This window comes from Brachyhypopomus gauderio, chromosome 11 (assembly GCF_052324685.1).
Source record: "Brachyhypopomus gauderio isolate BG-103 chromosome 11, BGAUD_0.2, whole genome shotgun sequence".
NCBI classification, from domain to species: domain Eukaryota; kingdom Metazoa; phylum Chordata; class Actinopteri; order Gymnotiformes; family Hypopomidae; genus Brachyhypopomus; species Brachyhypopomus gauderio.
The window spans coordinates 6,620,171-6,639,844 of NC_135221.1; the positions used below are offsets into that span (position 1 = coordinate 6,620,171).

Consider the following 19,674-nt stretch of genomic DNA (forward strand, 5'->3'; position numbering starts at 1 on the left):
GCGGGGCAAAGAATTTAGTGTGTGCACATCTGGACATGAGAGCAGCAACGGTTAAAACCTTTGCCGTGTTCGGTTTATAGCGCTAAACTTATGTAAAAACATGCATCCCTACCATTAAAAAGCAATTAGTGGAAAATTATAGCAACAACGTTAGCAACACATTCGTTTTCATAAAAAAAAAGGTGGCACGTGACGAAAATGAACGTGTTTATTGCCTGTGATCAGTGAAGTATTGTTTATTAGAGGTTTGCTGTATAAAATAATAATGAATGCAGTTAGCTGGGGTGCTGCTGAAGTGCGTATGTACTGGAGGATCCAGTATCCCTCTCCTGACTGCTGACTGTGGACAGGGTTGACATTGACCTGCGAATCTCCCTAGAATTTTTATCACCATGGCAGGTATGCAGTAGCCACTTGTGAGGATTTTAGGCTTAAAGGGATGTGTGTTGTGCAAATCACAAGTTTGTTTCGTACACTATAGAATTGAGGGTAAAACTTGTGCTGAGCTATCAACAGTATTTTCTGGCAAAATAGATGTTCTAGAAGATGAACATGTGAGGTGTATTATTGGTATCTATTGAAAGCAGTTAATCTTATATTAGCCATGTGCCACCGCTGATGTCAGCCAATCGCTCATCATATCCAGCTGCTACTATTACCTGGAATATAGATTAGGCCATTTGAGACTATCCAAAACCACAGACATCTGATGCTATAAGCATATGTATTAGGTGTGTGTGTGTGTGTGTGTGTGTGTGTGTGTGTGTGTGTGTGTGTGTGTGTGTGTGTGTGTGTGTGTGTGTGTGTGTGTGTGTGTGTGTGTAAGAGAGAGAGCCAGGGTGCCGGCAGGGTTCTGGAGTGTCAGACATTAAGGACATCTGTTACTGTCCCCTAACACACTGTCTCTCACCCTCTCTGTGTTTCACATACTCACCCCTGTGACATACTATTTCAAAAATGTACATACTTCCGTTCTATGCACACACCAGCAAAGTGCACAGTGTTTTTGGAGCTCAACAACACCGTCTGTGGAGGGAGGAAGGGAGGGAGGAGAGAGAGAGAGAGAGAGAGAGAGAGAGAGAGAGAGAGAGAGAGAATATGCATGTGTGTGAACTTGTATATATCTCTAATGTACACAGACACAAAAAAAAAATGTATGTAATTATTGTCTACAGATTTCAAATGACAGATTAACCAGGTATCTGTGATTAATCCCAATAAAATCTGCTATTATTTCTCTTAATGCAAGCTGAGAATTTTCTCAGCGAACATTTGAGTCAGCATGACTATATGCGACAGTAAAGACGCCAGCATTTGGTTGGCATTCCTTTCATCATAATTATTCCAAATTGTGTTGCTGAAGGAATTTGTCCCAAGACTCGCATGAGGACCGAAATGAAAGAGCTGAAGAAGTCTGATGCTTCCGGTCCTCAGGAGAGGACAGAAGACGCAATAGCAATAAGAGGACAGAGTGAGACAGAGTCAAAACAGTGACTGTGACATGAGGGAAGGAGAAGGAGGAGTAAAGAAAGGAATCAAGGTGATATGTGGAGAGCAACATCCATCAGTCCTTCAGTATAAAGCTCTGGGAGAACAATATGAGAACCAGTGGTGTAGATATTGGCGGGGGTGGCTTTCATATGGGGCCCTGTGGCTTGGGGGGCCCACAGAAGGGGGGCCCCTGACCATTCTCTCTCTGACCAGGGCTTATGCTGCCCATCTGTAATTCACTAGCAGTGACTTAAACTGAACATTATCCCTCACCAGCCAGGCTAAACATACACCGTAATACCGTAATGGTCCCCTGGAAAATGCTCATTTGGCCAGTAGTGTGTCGCGTAAATAAGCATGTATATTAATTGGTAGCTTAGCGTAAACATTTAGGTAAACATTTGAGTCTTTTTATGTGTTCTGTGGTGTTCTGATGGTAGCTGTGAAGTTACTAAGATTCAAACACAAAGGCAGAACTAAAAAGCGAAAAGAAGAAATCAAACAGCTGGCTGAACGAAGCAGATTTGCTAAGCTGGCTGCTTGCTTGAATGCCAGCGATAGGAATTTCAGCTTGATGGTTTTGCAAGGCTCGTCACACAGATTTCACCCTAGTCAGTGCATGTCTTAAGAGCACCAGCTTCTTCATTTAGACATAGCACTAGCAAGCAAACAAGCAAATTGTCACTTGTATTCAACATTATAAGTTCTATTCAGCACAGGTTTTTCCTGTGTACTACAGAAGTCTGAGAAGGGGTGATCACATTCCCAAGCTCAGCACCCAGCCCCATGGAGTCTGTGGTTATGACACATTCTCCATATCATGTTTACATTGGCTTTCTCTATATTTCTTTCATCTTTTTCACAACTGGGCCTCTCTGTTGTAGACATTTTAGTCATGATATTTAACTACAATACTCTGCTTTCCTACAACTAAGGATGGAAATAGCTGTGTATTAATGCACATAAAAACATAACAATGAATTATCTGACTCCCAACTATAGTTGATAAGAGGTTATAGGAGCTCACTTCTCAAATATCTCAGTATAGGTCTAGTGCAAAAATATAATGTTACCTAAACCAACTTTATAAAGTTCCTTGCTATACAATAGCCTGCTTTGTCAGAGGTTTACCATGCAGATACCATTACTTAGAGGTTGGCCTAATAAACATGCAGAGCAGATAGGATACTTTTATAGGCAATTGGTTTTAGCATAAATTTATGTTTATCTGGTACTTATTATGAGTTCATCTGGCTTACTATAGACATAACCAAGGGAGACCATGGTTATGCAATTAACCAGATTTATTAATTAACCAACAAGTTATTGAACAATAGAACTACTATTCTAAATCAAAGAAACAAAACATGGTAAACCGCATGGAAACAAAGGCAGACTGGTGCAAGGTGCATGAAAGGGCAGAAGAGCCCCGAGAGGAGAAGAAGAAGAGCAGGAAGAAGAAATGAAGAGCAGAAGAAGAGCCTAAACCAAAACCCTCTCCATTTATACAGATCAAAGGAACAGCAGTTGTAGAAACCAGGTTGACCAATGGGCATCAGGCCGATGGTACAGAGTACATTTGGACACTCATTCACAGTGTGTGATGTTGATGTTATTCTGCGTCACCCTTAACCTGTGAGACTGTTCTGAACACGTCTCCTTTCCCACTACACAACACGCTGCAAAATGAGTCCAAGCAAGCCAGGCAAACACGCGGGCATAACCAAAACACACATGGTCAGTTTCATCCCATTTCTACGGGAACTTTGTGAGGCACACCTCCCCCACTGTGCCTATCTGGACCTCCAGGGACAGACCACCATCTGTTGCCACCAACCCCAGGTCCTGCCTTCCCCATAGGAACATCACGTCCTATCTCCTCCACTGTATGTCTTTGCTTTCTATGCATCACTCTCTCTCTCTGAGGATAATTGTGCGTAGATCAAAGTTTTGTGCAGGATACTAGTGGGTAAATTGGTGATTGCTGTTACTATTAATGTTTTTACAGTTATAATTGTGTTGATACGTGTTGTCTAAATGGCATCAAAGCCACAAGTCAGTGCCATGATTATGTTCACTCATGAATGGGGAATCAAAAACTGTTGTGCGCTGTAAACAATACTAGAGATTTTCTAATGACCTGTGGATCCATTTTATCACAGATTTTCTTTGTTTTGGGACTATAGCATGAGGCTGTAAAAATCATTCAGTTGTATGTGGCACGGAGCCCCAATGAAAGATCAAAATATCCCTGTGTGTGTGCGCGTGTGTGTGTGTGTGTGTGTGTGTGTGCACTTATGTGTGTGCACGCACATGCTTGTGTGTCTGTGAGAGAGAGGCTGTGTTGATAATACTCTACCTGTGTCTTCTTGATTTTCTTCCTTTGAAAGGAAACAGTGTTCCTGCTGGAACCAAAAAAGACACTTGCACACTCTCAGTGTCCTTCCATTCACAGCCTTTTGTTTGTGTTTGTGTTTGTATGTGTGCATTGCATGTGTGTTTGTGTTTGTCTGCATGTGTTTGTCTGTGTGTGTCTTACCTGAAATTATGCAGCAGAAAGACTTTATTGTTTTTGGTGTTTTTCTCTTGCTTAACCCCATCTGTCCACTCTTAACACTCTCTTTCTCACACACATACACACACACTCACTCACTCTCTCTCTCTCTCTCTCTCTCTCTCTCTCTCTCTCTCTCTCTCTCTCTCTGAGAAGCTTAGTAGTTGTACATTCTCTTATGTTTACACTCTTCATTTCTGTCTTGCTGTTTGGTGTCATTGTAATCCACTGTCTTTATTTTTGGATGCCAACTATGCCTTTTTATGTATCTTTCTTCATTCCATTGAGAAATTATCGATGTTTTTTTTATTTTATTTTATTCATTTGTAACCTTGGTGCTGAAGTTAAGGGGCTTTGTTTAGTACACAAATCAATGTTGCCATGTCCGACGGCCCATTGTAATTGTGTGAATAAAACATTTGTGTGCGGCAAATACATCTCCGTGTTCAATCTGATCATGTCATTGTGTCTCACTGGAGGGGGGTATGGGGGGGTATGGGGGGGTGTGGGGGGGTATGTGGGTGAGCGTTCTGCTATTGCTCTACTCTCCTTCCCCCTGGGTGCAGCTACACACACAGGGCTCTGGCAGATGGCAAATCTCTCTCCCCGGGGTATCAGCAACTTACTGCCCACACTCGTTTTCTCCCTCACTGTGTTCCTGCCTGCCCTCCGTTGTCCATGTCTGCTCCCTTCTACTCACTAGTAGCCTTTTCATCTCTGACAGACAACACCACAAGCAAATTACATCTCTCTCTCTTTTTTTTGTATCCTCCTCTCAGCCATCACCTCTTTTCTCTCTCTGACCCTGCCCTCTTTTTCCTCTGCCCTCTCTCTTTCTCCTGCGTTCCTCTTTCTCCACTCTCTCTGTTTCCTTCCTCTTTTTATCCCCTTTGTTACTCTCTTACTTTTCATTCCCTCTCTTACTATCTCTCTCTCCCACTTGTTCTTCCTGCCCCCCCCCCCCCATGTCTCTCTATCCTTCTCTCCTTTTCCCCTCTCTGTGTAATTAACAAGGTTTCAGTAACAAACCTTTGGGCTTTGGAGTTGCTATGGTTACCTCACCATCCATACTGTTCTGTGTGTGTGGGTGTGTGGGTGTGGGTGTGGGTGTGTGTGTGTGTCTGAATTTGGAGATTTTTTTTTTGTCTTATTTCACTTGTCTACATGTATTTATTTGTATCCATGTCTTAATTCAGGGGCTACGACTGCATTCTGTAAGAGGCATTTTGGTTTTTGCATGCGTTACACGGGTCTTTTAATGCTGTGCATAAAGGTATTGCTCATTATGTAGTTTATTGCCTGTGCGTATGGATCTAATGAATTTCAAATGAGAGACATTTAATCAGCGATCAAATTGTTCATTGGCAGTGTAGCCCCACAGTCTGGCCATAAAGCATTAGTCGCACACAGCCCTCCCCTGGCACCAGCTCTGGGAGCCAACCACTATCCGTCTCAATGGGAGTCAAACAATGGCCTTTATTGATATTACACTGGTGGTCAAGGGCCTGTTAATATTGAATTTCCCTTATTATGGTTCTTGTATATTTGTGTATCTGATTAAAAATGTGTTTGTATTTGCAACACTATAATCTCAGTAATATAACAGTGGTGTGTGTATCAAGTTTGAGGTCCCAGCAGCTCAGTTTAACGACCAGTCTGGGTGAATAGTAACCCGATGGTGCTGTTAAGGGTTCTGGTGGTCCACCAGGCGTGTGTAATGCCTCCCTTAGGTGACCTGGAGTGCACAGTGCACACTGCAGTTATGAGTGTGATTAACCAGTGCTTATTGGACTTATGTTTTGGTGACTTTGCTGGAAGATTTTTGTATGTATGGTTCATTGTTTTGCTATGCTGTCTGAGGTATGACTGAAGTGGAATTTGTTGTACATATATTTTAAAAACCCTATACCTCGGTAACCGCACCTGCACTGAAAAATCCTGTCGAAAACCCAGTTTGCTTATTATAAATCACCTCTCTGTGTTTTGATGACACCATTAGTCTAAGTTTCACGGGTGAGATTGTAACACTCGCCAGAGTGCTGCATACAGACATGGGGAGTTTGTATCCCAGCGACCCACGGAGGGGAGTTTGTATCCCAGTGACCCACGGAGGGGAGTCTTGTATCCCAGCGACCCACGGAGGGGAGTCTTGTATCCCAGCGACCCACGGAGGGGAGTCTTGTATCCCAGCGACCCACGGAGGGGAGTCTTGTATCCCAGCGACCCACGGAGGGGAGTCTTGTATCCCAGCGACCCACGGAGGGGAGTCTTGTATCCCAGTGACCCACGGAGGGGAGTCTTGTATTCCTGTGACCCCCATATGGGGAGTCTTGTATCTCAGCGACATGCGGTGGCATGTCCTGTATTCCAGTGACCCAGTGTACAGCTCGGCCCTGTGGAACTGTGCTTTCACCCAGGCGAACCCTCTGGGCACACAAGCCTCATTCCACAGACAGACGCTCAGCACTAAACCTCCCTGGCAAAGTGTCTAAACATCAGAAGGGGCCAGACATGCCCCGGTAGTTCACAACCACATCTAATCCACTGGGCAGCAATTTCCTCTCATCCGTATGTAAGAACCAGAGTGAATATGTCCTCATTTATAATGAACTAATGCCCACTTCCAGCTGGACAATGTCAGACAGGGTTTCTCACAACCCTACAGCCTGCTGTTAAACACTGCACTCTCTCAGCATAGAGAACGAACCAACGTCGCCCAGGAGAAGCAGATCGTTCAGGCATGTCTCCCGTCTTTGCCCTCATCAATGCTCAGGCTTTCATTTTACCCAACAATGAATTTTCATATATGTTTTTCAAACTTTCCCAAACTCAGCAGTTCTGTCAGTGCTCGTATTGAAGGTTTTCATAACTTTACCTGAGTCTTAAAAAATAGGCTGCAGTGATTGAACTGAACTTAAGAGGGTGATGATCTAGATTGTCTAATTAAAATGTTAAGATGCAGGACAGCACCAGCAGAATAGTCCAGACTTGATTATTAATTCTAAGATAAGGGATGGCAGATTTCATATTTCATCTTTGTCGTCTTAACACATTACTGAGATTATTAATGATATTATTGCCAGCTTCTAGCATTGAAAAGTCCCGTGTTTGTCATTCTGATGGGTTCTTTCTCTTTTTATGCTTGTCATTTCAGCCAACAAGACCCTGCTGGGCGGAGGAGGGGGTGAGTGTCTTCTTTATGTTATTTTCAAAGAGTAAACGTGTGAAAGGGGGGACGTATTCAAAGACACAAGAGAAGAAAGATGTTTGGGAAGAGAAGGAAGAGAGAGAATTATAAAGACAAGAAAGCAGTAAAGCGCAGCAGGAGAAATCAAAGGTGAGAGAGGGAGAAGAGAGATGAGAACGTGTACGTGTGTGTGTGTGTGTGTGTGTGTGTGTGTGTGTGTGTGTGTGTGTGTGTGTGTGTGTGTGTGTGTGTGTGTGTGTGTGTGTGTGTGTGTGTGTGTGTGTGTGTGTGTGTGTGTGTGTGTGTGTGTGTGTGTGTGTGTGTGTGTGTGTGTGTGTGTGTGCTACAGTAGCTGTGGAGCCCGGGGCTTTACACTTCTCTGAACATTAGGTATGTTCATGTGGTGTGTGAGAACACACGATGTTCAAGGAGCAAAAGAGTGATTAGAGACAGAATGAGACACATTCTAATCTCTCTACACATCCCAGCAATAGTGTAACTTGTTGCTTTCCAACACACACGTTTGTTCACACCCTTGAATTTACATGCCATCTCTTATACACATGCATACAGACACCACCACCGCCATCACCCTTCAACTCCACACACACACACACACACACACACACACACACACACACACACACCCTTGCTCAGAAATGCACACCTTAACTTGCAAACCCTTGAAAAACTGCACATATTTCCCAGATACCCCTACTGCGTGTATGTTGGGTATCTACATGCAAAAGAAACAGATGCAGAAGAGATGCAGGGTTGCATAAAGCGATCAGGGCATCTTTACAACATCATTCTCCCAGACCGCAGTCATAACGCACATAATGACTCCACTGCTGCCACATATGCTGCTGTCAGACTGGAGCGCCTCTGTGTTTAGCCAGTGCACATGATCCCAGTGTGCCCAGCTTGGGAGACAGTCCAGGTGTCACAGGCACGTGGGAACATGCCTCCGGTGCTATTGTCTTAAAAATCAATCACATCAGGATTCACATCCCTATCTGTATCACTGATAATGCATGGTCCTTGAAACCCTGTAAAGGATCGTAGCATGTCTACATAAAGTAAGGTAGACCGACACATGTTTGCTAAGGACGTATTTTATCAGGTGAGATTATCTGAATTGGGGCTGTGCGAGTTTGTTTGGTTTGTTTGTTTTTTATTTCTTTATCTGAGATAATTGATGACCCAGACTAGAATCTGAAACGGATAAACTTTCACTAAGTTAACAGCTTTTCAGAATTAAATGTGACTCATTCCCCTTTGTAACATAAATAACTATTTCTTATGCCTAACTCGCACTGTGATCATCTTAATAGGGGAAGACAGTTGCTATTATACTGGCCTCCAAAACAAGGACCAACTTTGTTAACTCCACCACTAATCGCACCAAAGCTGGGTTTTTTTTGGGGTTTTTTATTTCTTTTTTATTAGTGATGGTGCAGAAGCATCGAAGGTCCGTCTCTTTCTGGAGCGAGCCGTGTTCCCCTTAGCTGTGAGCTGATTGCAGCCTTGTCTGGCATGTCAAGGCAGAGAGTGTATTCAGCTCTGATTTTAGTCGTCTGGCCGGTGTCAAAGAGAGCGGGTCTCCTCTGGGGGTCCACCAGTCATTACAGCAGCCCACTTCTTTGTCTTCTTCCAGTGAGTGTTTGAATTCTGAGCAGCAGTGAGGCAGATCGATGTCCCCGCCAGCCGTCTGCTCCCGTCCCCCCAGCTGTTGACTAGGACCCTGGGCAGCCCAGGGTGGCTGAGGTCAGAGGAAGCCCATTTTCAGCCTTTTCTAGCATTTTCATTTTTTCACTTTTTCTGTGGAAGCAGTGTGGCCATCCTGAGACCCCCGGCGCGGCAGCTGAACTGTGGCTGGCTGGCTGCAGTGCTGCTGAACTGTGGCTGGCTGGCTGCAGTGCTGCTGAACTGTGGCTGGCTGGCTGCAGTGCTGCTGAACTGTGGCTGGCTGGCTGCAGTGCTGCTGAACTGTGGCTGGCTGGCTGCAGTGCAGCTGAACTGTGGCTGGCTGGCTGCAGTGCTGCTGAACTGTGGCTGGCTGGCTGCAGTGCTGCTGAACTGTGGCTGGCTGGCTGCAGTGCTGCTGAACTGTGGCTGGCTGGCTGCAGTGCTGCTGAACTGTGGCTGGCTGGCTGCAGTGCAGCTGAACTGTGGCTGGCTGGCTGCAGTGCAGCTGAACTGTGGCTGGCTGGCTGCAGTGCTGCTGAACTGTGGCTGGCTGGCTGCAGTGCTGCTGAACTGTGGCTGGCTGGCTGCAGTGCTGCTGAACTGTGGCACGGGTGTGTCAATACAGGTGTGTCAGTGCAGGTATGTTGAAACAGGTGTGTCAGTACAGGTATGTCGGTGCAGGTAAATCAGTACAGGTATGTTGTTTTTACACTCCTCCTCTTAAATTTGCCTAGATCACCAAGAGCCCTCAGGTCATGTAGTTTGAGTTAGATCCTTAAATTAAATCCTTACAGCTTGAGGTTACACTCGACTAACTTGTAGCTGTGGCACTCGTTAATATTTTGAACGGGGGAAAAAATTAAAATATATGTATGCACACACATGCATGCACATGGACTCATGCAGACATGAACAAAAAGCATCGTCAGTCACTTTCCAACATCTAGCTGTCATGCTAAAATTCCATCTAATCCCTTTTTAACTCTGTAAATGAAAGATTGAGTGAGCCCTCAACATCCAGGCTTTTAAAGCGTTAATAAAATTATTTAACACACATTTTAAACATTTGCCCTGTTCTGACATCTAGCTTGACCTCATGGAGAGCTTGTTAATTAGTGGAGGACTTGGGTCATATGTGTTGGGAGCAGCCCTGGGGGAGAGCAGGAGGACACCTGGCAACACCCATCTGCACTACACACCTACGAAACGCCTTGAAATGGAGGAAAAGACTTCAAAATAACAAAGAACGCGTCACAATAATAGAGGTTAGCAGCTGACTAAACGATGCCCCCCAAAACTAATGTTCACTGTCAGGTGGTGTCTTGACTGACGGGTCTTGCATTATCCTGCATTATGCAGGTCCGTGGGGTGGGTGGGGTTCAGATGTCGTGCCACGTTACCGTACATGACGAGTTTAGTTTCTAAAGTGTAAGTAAATACTAAAAGATTTATTGGCATCGCTTGGTCCATTTGACTAGGATTTGTGCATTGCTGTTCTGTGTCACGTAATCTGTGCAGACTGAACTGCAGAGATCTGAGAAGGAACACTAACAGCTTTAACCAAATCTGTGGAGACTGAGAACTTCGAGGCCAATTAACTGAGTGCTGCTCTTTTGCTGTTAGCTGGAGGCCCAGAGTTCACCGCGCCTCACGAGTCCCACAACTGCCACATGGTTTATTTATATATTTATATTCTTCTCTCTTGTTTTTTGTTTTTGTTGTTGACTCAACTGAGAGGATTTGAAAAATTACCTGCAACTTCATTCACACAGCTCATGACTTTATCTGACTGACCACTTTTAACCTGCATAGCAAGACAATCCCCAAAGCCCCTGTTAGATCGTTTGGAGCAGTTTAGTGCTTTTGAGTTTTTCATAGGCACAGTGGTTTTGTTATTTTGTTTTCCATTGTCCAATTTTTTGTAGGTTGAAATTAGGTTGAATGTTGAAATTAAGCAGGAATTGCATTAAGACATAAAATGTAGGCACTAATAGGTTCTGAGATACTTTACACTGGAAATGTATTTTTCCTCATATTGTTTGGGTGGCGCCAGAGTGAGTGAGTGACTGACTGAGAGAGAACACTGCATTATTTTTATTTAGTTCATGGAAGTGATGTGCTACGCAAATAAATTGTAATTTCCAACTGTGTTGACTCAGTACTTTGTGTGTGTATGTGTGTTACTGTTAAGTGCTTGGCTGTGAGCTGATCAATACTAGTGATAAATCTACACTTCAGATTCCAACTCATCAGGAGTACCTCACTCAAACACACACTCAAACACACACACACACACACACAAACATACCCTGCCATCACACACACACACACCCAAAGACCAATGCAGGCCCACAGCTGTATTGATGTGGGTTTTATACAGTCTCTCAAACACAAAGAAAAGCTGTGAAGGCAAATGGGATTGATTTAGTCCTGACCTTCACCTGCGTATTGTAAAACTCTGTTCCTGCCTCTACAGATTGTACTGTGTGCTCTCTCTCTCCCTCTCTCCTCCTTCCTCTCCTTCTCCCCAGTCCTCCAACACTTACGCTCCCGCCTCATCTAGGAGGAGGCACAGCCCCTCCTCTTGTTGCTTTCTCTCTCGCTCTCTCTCCCCCTCTCTCCTTTGCGTCCTCTCTTTCCCTCTTTATCTGGCAGTCTCCACATGTGCAGTATCCCCCTCTCCTCTTCTCCTCCCTCCTCCTCTCCTCTCGTCTCCTCCCGTCTCTCCACCATTTTCTCCTCTCCTCTGTTCTCTCCTCACCTCCCCTCCTTCCTCCTCTGGTCATACGTGCATGCTCTCACAGCCTCTCCACCTTGTTGAGGGTTCCACTCTCGAGGTTTGTTAAGGTCCTTCATATGCTGGTGATAATTAGGCAGGGAGAAACTATGCAGCAGGGAAGGACTCCAACATTAAGGCGTGAGGGTGAGACTTACTGAAGGTACGGGAGGAGGAGGAGGACGAGGAAGAGGAGGAGGGCTTGTGGCTGTCTCCACAAGCGGTACATCTCAACACGTGTTGGACGTTAGAGAGAGAGACTTCCTCAGGATTAGATCACCACTGTTTCTTTCCACCACTCGCTTTTACACTGTTGCACCTCTCCAACTGAAGAGTGAAAACATAAAGGAGAGATTGGTGGGGGAGAGAAGCAAGTAATAATTTAACCAATGATTCAGCAGCGTGGATGGCGGTGGGGCTCAGTGGGACGTCTGAGGAGCGCTCGGGGCCTGTGAACACGCTGCCCGGCACCTGCTGCATTCAGCCGTGATGATGTTCACTTCTGCTTCAAACTGTATGCAAATTGCAGACAGAACTTTAGACCCCAGAGAACAAAAATAAACAATTTGTATTGTGTGTTTGAGTGCATTTTGTTGGTTGGTTGTGTGTGTTTGTGTTTGAGTGTGTTTGCGTTGTGCTGTCCTTGGGTTTGTTGATCTGTTGGCGGGAGACTGTAGCCAGTTCAGAGAGATGAGCAGAGAGTGTTTGTGTTAAGGGAATTGTGACACGGGCACCCAGATGTGCATGATCCAATCAAACGTTTCTACTAATGGCTGCTATGGTGACCAGCTCAGCCAATGGCAGAAGCTCCGTCACCGACACCAGTCGGTGGGTTTTAATCCAAGCCAATCCAAAACACGACTAGAGACCAGCTGTTAATGAGTGGCTTGTGTACACAGACGTGTGCGCAGTGTGCATGTGTGGTATTTGTGAGGCTTTGTCGCTGGAAAAAAACACATATGGTGTAATAGCATTGTGCCATAAGATTTATTTTTTCCACATGTTACAAGGTCCCATGTTGAGTAAGCGCAGAGCCAATTAACACCTGCTAACGAGAAGTCAGCATTTAATCAGCGTGTGTCTGCGTGTGTGTATTTGTGTGTTACAATTACCCAAAGGAAGCGGTGTCTGTTCCCTCAGCCAACTTTCTTCACCACATTCTCATTATCTTTATTCTTTCCTTTCCTTTTCTCCCAACGAGGCACTGACTCTGCGTCTGTGCTGAAGCTGTTTCCTCTGGTTCTCCATCACCCCACTCCTCTCCCTCCTCTGCTCTTCCTGTACATCTCCCCACTTTAACTTTCTCTCTCTCTCTCTCTCTCTCTCTCTCTCTCTCTCTCTCATCATATCACCCACTGTCTTTCTCTTATAGATTTAGAGTGTAATGCTCTTTTAAGTGTCAGGGTGGTGAAGGCCCTGGAGCGCTTCAGTAAAAGGCTGCTATCCGTTCTGAGGGGAAAGCAGACATTTCTGTGTCAGCGTCCCAAAATCTCTGAGCAGCACAGAGGCTCCCTGGAGTGACCCAGGAGTCAAGTGTTCTATCATTCGAGCACCTTCAGCACACGTGCCTCTTCCTGGCTGAGTTCTTAAGGAGCTGAGTTTGTGTCTTACAAGTCCCATGTCTCAACAACCTTAGCTCTTTGTCTTGTTGTGTAGCAATTGTCATAATCTGTGTGTGTGTGTGTGCGTGCGTGTGTGTGTGTGTGTGTGTGTGTGGGTGTGTGTGTGTGTGTGTGTGTGTGTGTGTGTGTCCCAACATTCTGACCACCCTGCAGTGGATGGAGCCATTCATCGCGGTGCAGGTCCTCTGCTGAAGAAAGAATGTTCCACTCTGGGAGGGTGTGAAACGGGGGAGGCCAAGATAACCAGCGCCTACGGCCTGCCAGCAAAATGTGAGTAGCCCAAGTATGAAGTTTGGACAATCAATGTCTCCTTTTTAAATCAATGTTTCCTATAGATTTATTTCTGCCTCTCTCACTCTACCCCCTTCATTCTCAACACTCCTTCTGGGTTAAAGTCATTGGAATCATTTTATTGGCATGACCATATTTAGTTTCAGTCTGTCAACATAATAAGTGCTGAGAGCTGTAAACTGTAGGTGTCAGGAACAGTTTGTTTGAAGAGAAATTTGTGTGAATTTATGAAGTAAACTTGAAAACAATATGAATAAAAGGAAGCATATGAGAGAGACATCCTCACTGTACAATGGTAATTGAATATAGTACGTGTAGTAATTGAATATAGTATGTGCATATTTATTTTGGTCAATGTTTTCATAGTCTCTGTGTGAATCATTTTGTAAGTGCGTGAGTCAGTTGGTTCCCTTCATACTGTGCCAATCCAACCTATATTGTCCAAACAAAGATCTGTTTTTCTTTCTTTTGCCTACTTTTCTGCTCTGTCTCTTTTTCTGTCTGTTTGTCGATCTGTCTCTCTCTCTCTCCCTCTCCTCTCTCTCTCTCTCTCTCTCTCCTCTCTCACCCTCCCCACCCTCCCTCCCTCTCTCTCTCTCTCTCTCCCTCCCTCTCTCTCTCTCTCTCTCTCATCCTCTCTCCTCTCTCTCTCTCTCTCTCTCTCTCTCTCTCTCTCTCTCTCTCTCTCTCTCTCTCTCTCCCCCTTCTGTCCTTTCCTCTCCCTCTTCCCCTCCCTCTCCCTGACTGGTGTTCAGTAATTATGTAGTCAGACAAGTGTTTACAGAAGCAAGTACACTTTAATTTTATTCACCACACTTAGCAGTAATTTCCCTGTCTAATTTATGACCTTACCGTTCTTTACCCAGCTGTGTGGAAACAGAGTGCATTCTCCCCTGCCTATACAACTAGATTACCACGCAAGCACATGCACAAGCGCAATCACAAGCGCAGGCACATGCAAAACATGCTATTGCTTCTCAGTATATTGCTTGTTAATGCAATATTGGCCTGCAATACTGGAGTACTGGCAAAACATCAATATGTAAATAAGCCCACTAACAAATTGCAGACTTTATTTGGGGTGAGTTGAACATCCGGACCGAGCTCGGACACTTCAGTGAGTTTGTGTGAATGAATGAATCACAGCTTCTGCATGATCAACAAACAAAATCATTTTGTGTAAAGGAATGCTAGTTTTTATAGTTCATCAACATGATTTCATATTGTATCACATATGCAATATGTAACAACATAATTGCAGTATTGTGCGGTACACACAAACACCTACATTTCTTTGATCTTTTTATCTTTTGTATTTCTCTCTCGCTCGCTCGAAAGGAGGAGAACTTTCTCTCGGGCAGTAGAATATTTAATATTATTCTAGCAGTAATTACTGGAGTGTGCTACGCCGTGTGTCATTGGTGTTTTGCGTGCTACTTTGCGTCAGACATCTTCTACAGCCGCAACAGCTGTTAGAATTGCGTGTTGCTCGCAGATGTTTCCGTGTGGCTCGGAGATGTTTGCGTGTTGCTCGGAGAAGGTTGCGTGTTGCTCGGAGAAGGTTGCGTGTTGCTCGGAGAAGGTTGCGTGTTGCTCGGAGAAGGTTGCGTGTTGCTCGGAGAAGGTTGCGTGTTGCTCTGAGATGTTTGCGTGTTGCTCGGAGAAGGTTGCGTGTTGCTCGGAGAAGGTTGCGTGTTGCTCGGAGAAGGTTGCGTGTTGCTCGGAGAAGGTTGCGTGTTGCTCGGAGATGTTTGCGTGTTGCTCGGAGATGTTTGTGTGTTGCTCAGAGAAGGTTGCCGCCACTGGTCCTGGCGTGCAGGGACGCGGGGCAGCGGATCGGCTGCGTGGAGGCCCTTAAGAGCCCGGCCAGGGGCCGCCGAAAGGGCAGCGCTGCCGCTCGGCCGCTAGCCTCACAAAGAGCCTGCAGGATCACGTCTAGACTGCTTTTATTCGTCCCTTTTGCTACTTTGTAGTAAAAAGGAGTGTGAGAGCGTGGTCTCGAGAGAACACTCACAAGCCTCGGGAACAGTGTGTTTTTCAAAGGTGTTCTCATTGCTATTGAAGTGACGGAACGGAAAGCCAATGGAAAGGGTTTTTTTTTTTCTTTTTTAATTGCCAGATATAAACAGTGAAATTCAGACACGGAGAACTACCTCAGGTTGATCATGTGCATATGGGTTAAAGTCGCTCCTAAAATGTATTGACGGGCATCCTGTGGTTTGTTGTTGTTGTTGTTTGTTGTTGTGTGGAAAACCCCTGTTCTTGGACCGAAAATTGTCCTACCAATTGCCGTGTTGGTGGAACGATGTTTTAAGGGCCTTGTTGTTGCTGTTGACGTTTGTCTGTCTGCGAGCGTCAGTGGTTTGTTCTCTTTCTATGTCTTTCACCATGTGAGGCTGAGGTGTGTCTCGATCTTCATCATGTTCTTGTTTCAACTGCGTTTGCAGTTTGTGTACATTTACCCTCACGTGCCTTATGGGTTTGAATGCGAGTGTGTGTGTGTGTGTGTGTGTGTGTGTGTGTGTGTGTGTTTGTAGCCATTTCTTTGTCATAAGCCCCAGTGTACGTGTGTGTAGGTGTATATGGGTGCATGTGTGTGGTTAGCGATGGGTGGTATTGGGACGCCATTAGGTAACAGCTAGTAATTCCAGGTGTGTGAGCGAGTGATAGAAGTAGCTAAGAGCATGGAAAAAACAGATAGAAGAGACGGTAGTGAAGTCTCAGTTGGAGGAGACAGGAAGCAGAAGGCAGAAACCACAACTGACCACAACGCGATTGCTCAGTAGTTTAACCGTAATGGTTCACCGCTGTATCAGAATGGAAATGAAAAACGGTGCCGTGGGAGATTGGACCTCCGTTTCCAGGCAATTGACTGCAGCTCCTCGTGTTGAATGGGCCTGCAGCTGTCCGCCCCATTCGCAAGGGCTGAGAGGGCATTTCAGGGTCTGTCCGTCCAATCGGAAGCCGTGACTGCACAGCCGTGGTCGGGCACCGGTGGAGCGTGGAGCGCGGGTCCGTAGTTCTGATCCCTTTACCCCGGTGGCTCAAGAGGGTCCCACTCTGTGTGGATCACACCAATGTTTTTACACCTCAAGATGAAAAAAAATTGTGCATCAGTTGATAAAAGCGGAGCTGGTATGTCAGCGTGCCGGTGTGTTGGAGGGTCTGGAGGGGAACTGACCCAGAGGATTGTGGGTGGGGGGGTGTTACAAGAGTGTTTGGTCCCTCTGCCCACCTGTGTACCAATGCAGGCCTGAACAGGGATTCAGCCAGCATACAAACAGCAACCATCGCTACGGAGGAGAGAAGAGAGGGGAGCACCCTTAGCAACATGGAAATGTGCACACACACACACACACACACACACACACACACACCACGCCACACACACATTTTCCCTCTCAGGACGCATTTCCCTCAGTGGCCAATTAACACTAATTAAAATCCACACAGGCCAAGTGCAGAGCTGCTTTCCTCTCTTCTTCACAGACTAATCTTTCTTTCCATTTCCCTCACACTCTCTCTCTCTCTCTCTCTCTCTCTCTTCACAGTCTTTCTGACTTCCTCTCTCCCGTGCACGCACACAAGCAAAAGTGTGCAATTTTAGTGTCTGGTGTAAAATATTCACATTCGTAATGTGCCTCTAGTATGTTACTATGGGGAAACAGGTCCCCCCCCCCCCCCCCCCCCCCCCCCCCCCCCCCAGACTAATTCCTCTCTCGGGGTCAGATGTGGCAGTGAACAGAAGGTGCAGAGGGGGCCGTTCACTCAGTGGCTTTCATGGTGCTTCAGCACTTAGTGGAGGCGACCATATCGCTGTCGAACTGTCAGTCAAACTTGTAAATGAGCATAAAGCATAAAGGGAAAGAAAGACAAAGAGGGGGGGAGACGGGGATGGAGGAGAGACAGGGATGGAGGAGAGACAGGGATGGAGGAGAGACAGGGGATGGAGGAGAGACAGGGGATGGAGGAGAGACAGGGGATGGAGGAGAGACAGGGATGGAGGAGAGACAGGGGATGGCGACAGCGTTCAAGTCGACCACCTTCCAGCCTTTCAGACGCTCCGGGCTGGTGCGTCTCCTCCTCCTGCCTCCCTCGTTCTCCTCGACTGCCTTTCTGAAACCAGCGCACCTGCTCCTCATCCGGGGAGGGCTGGGGGGCGGAGCATGGGCCGGAGGGAGCTGGGGGAGTTGAGAATGCGGGGAGGAGAGAGGGAGGAGTAGAGGTGGAGAGACACCCCCCCCCCCCACACACACACACACACCTCCCGCTCCCTCCTGGGGCTTTGTGCTCCTGACCTGGGCCTCCCTTTGTGCTGCAGGGCCTGTACGGCTCTGTGTCTCCGCTCCAGCGAGCAGGGAGCAGCCCAGCGGAACAACCATGGCTGGCCCAAGTTCCACCGCACTGAGAGGAATAGGGAGGGGGGGGGGGGGGGTGTGTGCACGTGTGTGTGCACGTGTGTGTGCACATGTGTGTGCACGTGTGTGTGCATGGGAGAGAGAGACGGTGGTTAACATTAATATGCAAAAAAAGACCAAACCTCTTGAGGTCAAACCCAAGGCCCAATTCCCGTCCCCCCCAAGGCTAAGATCAAGAAACATGCTGCTAGTACCACCTACCTACCTGCTAGCAGTAGTGTGTGTGTGTAATCCGAGTGTGCATGTGTGTGGGGAATACATCTGAGGGTGCGCTGGGAAATATTGGGGAGGAGTCTGCGTGAACATTATGTGGGAGCTGCACTTCATAGGGAGATACCAGCAAGAGGGAGGAGATCCGAATCAGAGCAAAGCACCTCCTGTTCACCTCCTGTTCACTACCTGTGTTACTCTCCCTCTCTCTGGCTCTCTCTCTCTCTCTCTCTTGCTCTCTCTCTTTCTCTCTCACACACACACTGCTTGTTAGTTAGTCTACAGCCATTAAAGCCACAGGGGGTAGACTAAATAATGGAAACACCGCATGACAAAAAGATCTCATTTTGAAGTGGCAAAATGGTAATTAACAAGCAATCTGTATGTTTTTCTTAATGTTACCTATTAGGAGACCATTTACTACTATTACATGGAGTTTTGAATTGAGCACTTAAACGTGTGTTTCCAACACAACACATGCATGTCTGTCTGTTAGATGTCGATGGTGCTCCAGTGGCAGAGTTTGGCTTTTTCAGCTAAATGTGCGATGTAATGGTGATGATCAGGGTTAGCAAATGAACATCTGAGGCCTTCTGCTATTTAAATAATGGAATAACAATATCAGTTATTGCTCTAGATAATTGTGAATGCCAACACACACAAGTTTTAAATATCAGTTTAAAGGGTATTTTAGGTTGTGTATCAAGCACAGACAGAAAGAAATTAATGCAGAATGAACCATTAAAAACAATCAAAGTCAATGCAAAACATCAAAGAAGAAAATGGAAAAATAGAAACATTTCCGGGAACACTGGCCTTTATTGAAATTCAAGATCAAGATAAAGACTCTTGGCTCTCACTGGAAGAGCTCGTGCTGAGTCTGTGTGGAGCTACATATGGTTTTGCTAAAGGTTTCAGCAGCTTAACAAATGGACAGCAGAGGGGAGGATGAGGATGATACCGTGTGCTCTGTGAGCTGCTCTCTCATCAGGTGAGGGTGCCACTCACGTTCTCAGAGTCCTGCTGTTCAGGTCTTTCTCCGAGTCCTGCTGTTCAGGTCTTTCTCCGAGTCCTGCTGTTCAGGTCTTTCTCCGAGTCCTGCTGTTCAGGTCTTTCTCCGGGTCCTGCTGTTCAGGTCTTTCTCCGGGTCCTGCTGTTCAGGTCTTTCTCCGGGTCCTGCTGTTCAGGTCTTTCTCCGGGTCCTGCTGTTCAGGTCTTTCTCCGGGTCCTGCTCTTCAGGTCTTTCTCCGGGTCCTGCTCTTCAGGTCTTTCTCAGAGTTCTGCTGTTCAGGTCTGTGTAGAGCTACATGTGGTTTTGCTTTCTGAGAGTTCTGCTGTTCACCACAGTGTTGGTTGGTACCATATGTCAAGTGTTATTGTGCTCTCTGTGTAGTGATATTTGATAGCTTTGTTCCAATTTACCAATTTTTGTGGTC

The 19,674-nt window shown here is 46.1% G+C and overlaps 1 protein-coding gene across 2 annotated transcripts in view; it reads left to right on the top strand.

Annotated features, from left to right (window-relative positions):
* Positions 1-19,674, top strand: part of macrod1 (mono-ADP ribosylhydrolase 1) — a 69,640-nt gene that overhangs the window by 37,215 nt on the left and 12,751 nt on the right. For both annotated transcript variants that reach the window (XM_077021351.1, XM_077021350.1), the window contains exons 4-5: positions 7,200-7,229; positions 13,473-13,589. In XM_077021351.1, coding sequence (XP_076877466.1) covers positions 7,200-7,229; positions 13,473-13,589 — 147 coding nt within the window. The remainder of the gene's footprint in view (positions 1-7,199; positions 7,230-13,472; positions 13,590-19,674) is intronic.